The sequence below is a fragment of the Alosa pseudoharengus genome, unplaced genomic scaffold, assembly GCF_046254945.1.
Source record: "Alosa pseudoharengus isolate Yale_2024_CS ecotype anadromous, Long Island Sound unplaced genomic scaffold, YU_APseudo_1.1 YU_APseudo_1.1_scf_5, whole genome shotgun sequence".
Classification (NCBI taxonomy): Eukaryota; Metazoa; Chordata; class Actinopteri; order Clupeiformes; family Clupeidae; genus Alosa; species Alosa pseudoharengus.
In genome coordinates this window covers 23,008,704-23,016,663 of record NW_027468837.1, presented here as the reverse complement: position 1 = coordinate 23,016,663, position 7,960 = coordinate 23,008,704, and the positions used below count along the sequence as shown (strand labels likewise).

Sequence of the window (7,960 nt, the reverse complement as noted above, 5' to 3'; positions counted from 1 at the left end):
ATGTGTGTTGTGTGTTGTATGTCATATGCATCTTGAAAACTACACATAGTGTGTGTAGAAGCTCATTCATACAGTGTGTAATGTCTCATCATGTGGTCATATACATCATACATTTTTTGTTGTATGTTTTGGTGTGCATATGGAAATGTCTTTCACAGATAGAGTGTATTCTGTAGAGTGTAGTGTGTGTATTCTGTGAAGTGTGTGTCCGTTTATGGTATATGGTCTTTCAGTCCCTCTCGTCAGTCTGGGTGTGTGTGTGTTGGTGGCCGCAGGAGGTTGTTTTCCCTGTTAGTGGAGCACCAGATATCGGAGATTACATTCTCTGCCCATATCAGATTGGGGCCCCACAATGCTATTGATTTTTGTTTATTTAACTGCGTCAATGTTTCGGATGGGTAACACGATAGCTGCCGTGCTTAAGCCTCTAATCCCCACCCCCCCAGCTAAACTTGAGCCGCGACTCTTTTGGGAAAGATGCGTCAAGGTCAAAATCTGTTTGGGAAGGATGCTAAGTTTAGATTCAGAGGAAAACATTTGGTTTGAAAACTGCAAAATTACATTTTGTGGAAGTATTCATGCACTTTCAGTTGACTTTTAAGTTGAAATTTCTTACTGGAAATTTTTGAAGAGGCAACAAAAATGATTATACTTGCAGAAAAGCGTAGACCTCCAGCCTTAAAATCTCTTCTACATTTATATTCTAATTTTATTGAAACATAATGAAACTTGACTATATGAAATTGAATATAAATTGAAAATGAAAGCAATGTATGAGCAGTTATCTTTGAGGAAAGGTGGGATATTTAAGATAGTTCAATTCTCTCAAACAATAGAGGCATAAATGGATCCATCTTTTTTTTTTTTAGAAAGTCACACAAAAAAACTTGTCTCATCGGCACTTTGCAAAGGAGGTCAGTTTGCATTGCGGAAACTAGCAGAGAAATCCATGAATTCTAATTAGTGGGCGCTGATTGGAGAAAGGGCCTGATTGTCGGCCATTTAATTTAATGTGCATATAAAAAGGGAAAGGGTGTAATCAAGCTTCAATTAACTGATGACTAAATCTATCCAACCCCCTCCAGCTGCCTACTGCTGGACCCCCGTCAAGTATAACCCCCCCACCCCTAACCCCCCCCCCCCAGACACTGACACACACACACCCTAAACACTCAGACACATACACGCGCACACACACGCACACACACGCACACACATTCAGACACACACACTCTGCCCGACCACCACGACCCAGCCACAAGGGCTGTTTGTACTCCTCCATTCACTAATCCATATTAATCAGAGAAAGTATGAATCTCTCGTCCATATGGGAAAGTCACATGCTTGGGGAAGAGGGGTTGGGGGTTAAGGGTGGTGTATGTGTGTGTGTGTGTGTGTGTGTGTGTGTGTGTGTGTGTGTGTGTGTGTGTGTAAAGGAGTGTGTGTGTGAGAGATTTTTTTGGGAATGGAGTTGAATCTCGCTTATGCAGGGCCATGTCACATGTGTGTCTGCTGTGTGGTGTTGGTGAGGGGTTGGGGTGGGTTGAAACAGACAGGGATGGGGGGGGGTTCTGCACACTGATAGAATTAACATGAGGAAATGGCTAACCAGCTTTATGTCTCTGTGATGTGCCTCAAGTGTTTCATATTTCCTGGGAGACATTTGTGGAATATTAATCATAATATGATTAATTTTTGCTCTCTTTCTCTGTCGCCGTGGTGTGGGCTCCTCTGAGCCGCTCCTCCAGTGCAAAGGCAGCTCGGATGTCGACTCCAGAGATCCACACTGCTGTCGGCTATTTTGCACTGCCACGGTGGTGCGGTGAACTGAGCTTAAACTTGCCACAGATAGAGGTGTGTGTGCGCGTGTGTGTGCGTGTGTGTGTGTGTGTGTGTGTGCGCGGGTGTGTGTGTGTGTGTGTGTGTGTGTGTGTGCGCGTGTGTGTGTGTGTGCGTGTGTGTGTGCACGTGCGTGTGTTTGTGACTGCAAGTATGTATGCTACAAGTATAAGCGTAGGTGGATGTATACGTCTTTCTTTCAATGTGCTTTTATGTGGTTTGTCTGCAGTGTGTGTGTGTGTGTTTGTTTGTAGTGTGTGTGTGTGTATTTCTGTAGTGTGCGTTTGTGTATCTGTGAGTAAGGGAGAAAGAAAGAGAGAGTGTGTATGTGTGTGTGTGTGTGTGTGCATGTATGAGAGAGTGACTGTTTAACCATCTCCATGATAGGCTAATTGGTTTAGCAGTCATGGGGGTAGAGGTCAGCGGAGCGTGGCGAGGCGCAATGTGAACCTGATGCTGGGAAGGATGCTTTGTGTCCGCACTGCAAGGAGGGCATGTGTGTGTGGAGTCCCAGCAACCCCCCTCTCTCTTTCCATCTCTCTCTCTCTTTTTCTCTTTCTCTTTCTCTCTCTCTCACTCACTCACTCACTCACTCACTCACTCACTCACTCACACACTCTCTCTCTCTCTCTCTGCATGTTGAGATTTATGGTCTTGTTTGTGCTGTAGTGTGGGTTGTGAGGTGGCCTGTCCCATCAGCTGTTTGAGTTAAGGGCCCATCGTCCTCTCTGTGTCCACTCCGTTTTCTGTCTCGCATGCACGTACGGACATCTGGCATCGCTCTTCCGTCCAACCGCAGACAAGTGGAGCTTCACAAGCTTCACACCAGAAGGGTCTGCGTGTGTGTCCGCATGTGTGTCTGCGTGTGTGTCTGTGCGCGTGTTTGTTTTCTCCAAATCATGTGGCCTTTTGTCTCACTGATAAGTTGCTGTTGGTATTTTATTGATAGGGACCAGAATTATTGTGTGTGTGTGTGTGTGAGTGTGCGTGTGTGTGTGTGTGTGTGGTTTAGCGGTTTAGATACCCTGACAAGTTTATATAAGCCAACCAAGCAGAAAAAGAAAAGTAAGAGTTAAATAACAGAGGATGCACATTCAGGACAACAGATGCTGAAAAAAGGGAAATCGATAGGTCATAAACACATAGAAATAGATCATCGCAAGACAATACCAAAAAAAAGTTGTTTGTTAATTAAGTCTCAGACCTCCACACTAAGAGCTAAAAAAAAGTTCTTGTGTTGATAGTGAAACATTATGAAATTTCAAACGATGACTAAAGGCTGACTTCCCAAACAGGGCATCAGGAAGTCCTTTGTAGTATAAAAAGTGATAGAGTTCTTTTAAATCAAACTGTACTGGAAGTGTGTGGAGATCTGGCCAGTTGCGCCTCATGTGGTGTGAGGCTGAAACTGCAGCCAGTGAGACATTGGGGAGTAGGCTGGTGGGAACAGGCCATGCTGGAGCCCTTCTTTCAGATGAAGAGAAAGGGAGAGAGAGAGAGAGATAGAGAGAGAGAAAAGGAGAGTTTACTCTCATCTGCCTCATTACTATTCATGAGCTGGGGGCGGGGGAGAGGGCCAGAGGCGGGGATTAGATGCTCCCTTGGTGCGTGTTGTGGTCTGGGCCTGAGGACTGGGGCGGTGTGTGTGTGTGTGTGTGTGTGTGTGTGTGTGTGTCTGCGCCCACTTAGCAGCCTGGGACCCTCTCTCTCTCTCAGTATGCCTTGTGCAATCACTGGCACAGTCTGTGCGTCCCCACTCTGCTCGAGACTCAGGACGCAGAGGAGAGCCAAGTCCCTCAGAAATCCATCCCTCCAGAAGACGATTTTTTAAAAGTATGCATGGATGCTGCGGTGCTTGGCACCACTACAAAGTTAGGGAAGTGTTTATTTTTGTGAGTTTGGTAGGGCTGATTTACAAGGGTTAGAATATTTGTGTCTTCACTTAACTGCTGGTGTGGGACACACTATCGCTCTCTCTCAGCCTCTTTCCACGTTTGTCTTTCTGTATATAGAGTGTAGAAGAAGTTGTGTGTGTATAGTAAGCTGAGAAATAGAGGACACAAGTTGTTTTAGTGTCATAACTAAAGGCCGTTGCACATGAAGGGCAGGAAAAGGAGAAGTGTTATAGAATACACCGTAGAATCATGGTAATTTCAAAACTTTTTTCCTCCCTCTTTTTGGCCATACTGTAGTCCCCCAATCTATACATCCCTCATTAGATCTCTATTTCACTTTCTCTCTCTCACTCTCTCTTTCTTTCTCTCTCTCATTACAACCCAACTTAAATTGCCCCCCCCGCCTTTATCTATTAAATAGTAGTTAAATTTTGTGCGCACACTCTCTCACCCACACTCCCATGAATTATACTACTGTCAAAGCAGTTAGCCATGTAACATACTGTATCTATAAAAGGATCTCTCTTTCTCTCCCTCTCCACCCCCCCCCTCTCTCCACCCCCCCCCCCCTGTCTCTCTGTTCCTCCAGGTGATGAGCATCCTGAGTAGCCCCGGCGGGGTGCCCTCTCAGCCCCAGCACGACTTCTCCATCTCGCCGCTCCACGGCAGCCTGGAGAGCTCGTCCAACCCCATCTCGGCCAGCTGCAGCCAGCGATCGGACTCCATCAAGGGCGTGGACAGCCTGGCCTCGTCCCAGTCCTACTGCCCGCCGACTTACAGCGCCACCAGCTACAGCGTGGACCCCGTCACCGCCGGATACCAGTACAGCCAATACGGCCAGAGTGAGTAGAGGGAGCGAGAGCAGGGAGTGTGTGTGTGTGTGTGTGTGTGTGTGTGTGAGAAGAGAGAGAGAGAGAGAGAGAGAGAGAGAGAGAGAGAGAGAAAGATAGTGGGGGTGTGAAGGAGAAAGAGAGAGAGAATTTGTGTGTGAGTGTGTAATTATATTTGTAATGGTGACAAATGTTGATGCTCACTATTACTAGTATTCAGTGTCGTAATAGTATTCTTTAAATATAGAAATAAGTCAAATGATGTATTTAAGTCAAGTCAAATGATGTATTTAAATATAATGGTTTAAAGGTGACTTAAAAACTATTGCCACAGAAGAATAAAGAGTCATTTTTCTCTGGGGATGTTTGGGTTCATAATTGAATGGGAGGAGAGTCAAATGTAAACGGGAAAGGGAAGCTACGGGCTAATGGCTAACAGCTAGTGGCTAATAGGTTAACGGCTAGCGGCTAATAGGTTAATGGTTTCAGAGTGTTCCTCTCCCTGACCTGCCCTTGGCTTGTCTCTGGGACCAGCCCAAATGGATTCTTCCTCTTGCATTACTAATATCCTGGGAGGCAGGGAAAGTGAGATGGATAGAGAGAGGAAGGGAGGGAGGGAGAGAGAGGGTGAGCAAGGTAGAGCGAAAGAGGTGAAGCCTCCATGGCTGGTGGCCACTTCCCAGTCTGCACTTTTCATGCCCTTTGACCCCCCAAGGCCATTGGAGCAGACACATGCTCCTGATAAAAGTCCCCTTGTGCTCTCTCACACACACACACACACACACACACACACACTCAGAGCGGTGTGTAAGTGGCCGCGGGCGCATGGTTAGTCACACCCTGCTCCGCCACAGTGCCAGTGAGGAGAGGGCCACTTCAAAGCCTTCAACCCCAGCACCCTCAGGGGAGGACTGTCCTCCCGGCAAACTCTACTACACACACACACACGCGCGCACACATACACACACACACACACACACACACACACACACACACAGACAGACAGACAGACAGACACACACACACACAAACAACACATACATGGAGACACTTACATATACACACACATGCACAGATCCCTACACACATGCACATGTTCATATTTCAACAACCTCCTTGAACACACGCACACACACACAGGAACAGGACAGGAAAATGACTGATTGACCTATTACACTGACTCGCTTACACACACTCTCTCTCACACATAATTACTTACACCTCAGGGCAGGGGGAAGGGCTGATTGATTAAATTACCATAATCAATGGCTATTGCTTTCACAAGCTGATTTAAACCAGGGTGGAAAGTTAAGCCATCATATTAGTTTCTGATTTTTTTGTGTGCGTGTGTGTGTGTGTGTGTGTTTGAGAGGGGGGGGGGGCATTTGCCTGTGTGGGGATGCTTATGTGCATATTTGTGTGTGTGTGTGTGTGTGTGTGTGTGTGTGTGTGTGTGTGTGAAACAGTAGTTAATGTAGTCTTCCAAAAGTGCATGGTGTGTGTGTGTGTGTGTGTGTGTGTGTTGCAATCTAAGGAGGTGGGAGGATGTTGGGTTAATTAGACTTCAGATTGAGCTCTGTGGCTGGCTAATGAGGAGAAGATGAGAGGCAAATGAGCATGGGGTGTGTGTGTGTCTGTGTGTGTGTGTGTGTGTGTGTGTGTGTGCGCGCGTGCGTGTGGCGTGCGTTGCACCAGAGACAAGGTCTGTCTGTGTGAGGAAATGAGTGGCAAGGAGAGGCGCGTGGGGCATGAAATCTCAGATGCCAGGGCCTAATGAAGACTGGCACCCACACACTGAGTGACTAAACAAGGTGGGACACATACATGCCTCTCTGGCACGTGACCCGCCAGCTTTGGATCTCTAACAGCAGGACAATACACACTCCCTATCCAATTTATTTCTATAACTCACTGATACACTCACATATAAGAGCTATGGGAGCATACATGTAAACTAAACACACAGACACACACACACAGACACACACACACACACACACAGACACACACACACAGACACACACACACACAGACACACACACACACACAGACACACACACACACACAGACACACAGGCACACACACACACACACACTCACACACACTCACACACACACACACACACTCTCTCTCTCTCTCATGGTCCCTGCATGCACTAACTACAAGCACCTCCACACTACTGCACTAGACGCTTCACACACACCCTGTGTAAACACACACACACACATCCCCTGTAGTGACACACACACACACAAACACTCACAAACATTCACACACACAAACACACTCATACACACAGAGTCCCTCCAGTCCCATCAGAGTACACTTCCAGTGCAGCACTTTATGTTTTCTTAATTCGCCATTTTGAGTTCCGTATCTCATGTCGTTGGCTCACAAATCATCAAAGCTGTTTGTAATGGATTTCCACCTAAAAGAAAGAAGGGAGGGGGAGGCAAGCTGTTAGAAATAAAGTGAAAGATTGACCAGCATCAGGAGGGCAAAGGGACACAGTAAATCAAGAGTAACCTAAGAACAGAACCTGCTATGTGAGCTATGCCGTGTGTGTGTGTGTGTGTGTGTGTGTGTGTGTGTGTGAGTGTGTGTGTGTGAGCGAGAGAGAGAGAGAGAGTGTGTGTGAGAGAGAGAGGAACACTCATGCATATGTGAATGTTTATGGATTGGTCGCACACGCATGCACATAGTCTACATGTACTCTGTATACATTCAGCATAGTGTGTTTCTAGCAATGTTTGTGCCCTAGTGACTTGAATAAAGAATGAAACTATGAATGTGTGCTGCTGAATGTGTTTGGGAGGAAGAGCATCCTTTCCCATGCTAACGTGTGTGTCCATGTGTGTGTTTACAGCGGCAGTGGACTATCTGGCCAAGAACGTGAGCCTGTCCACCCAGAGACGCATGAAACTGGGGGACCACTCCGCCGTGCTGGGCCTACTACAGGTGGAGACAGGACAGGCCTATTGAGGACCGCCACAACCACTCAAGGCATTACCAGCAGCCTCACACACACACAGTGATGTTTACACACACACACACACACACACACACACACACACACACACACACATGCACGCATACAGTACACACATGCATTATGACGAACAGATAACACACATAGATAGGTACATGCCTTCCATCACACAAACACACACACACACACACAAACACACACACACAGACTGTCACCTCGACACACAATTGCACACAAACATCCATACAGAAGCACAGACATTAACACATACCAGCACATAATGCTCACTGTTGTGGGAGGGCTGAATTGACATTATGGTAACTGGTTTGGCACTCAGAGGCTTGGGAGAAGAGTGTGTTGTTCCAGCATTAGCCACTAGGAGGCGGCTCGACAACCCCTCCCAACA

General features: G+C 46.8%; 1 protein-coding gene across 2 annotated transcripts in view; it reads left to right on the top strand.

The window, feature by feature from the left end:
* pax7a (paired box 7a) overlaps positions 1-7,547 on the top strand; it is a 62,129-nt gene extending 54,582 nt beyond the window's left edge. For both annotated transcript variants that reach the window (XM_076267315.1, XM_076267314.1), the window contains exons 8-9: positions 4,324-4,576; positions 7,432-7,547. In XM_076267315.1, coding sequence (XP_076123430.1) covers positions 4,324-4,576; positions 7,432-7,547 — 369 coding nt within the window. The remainder of the gene's footprint in view (positions 1-4,323; positions 4,577-7,431) is intronic.
* The last annotated feature ends 413 nt before the right edge of the window (positions 7,548-7,960 follow it).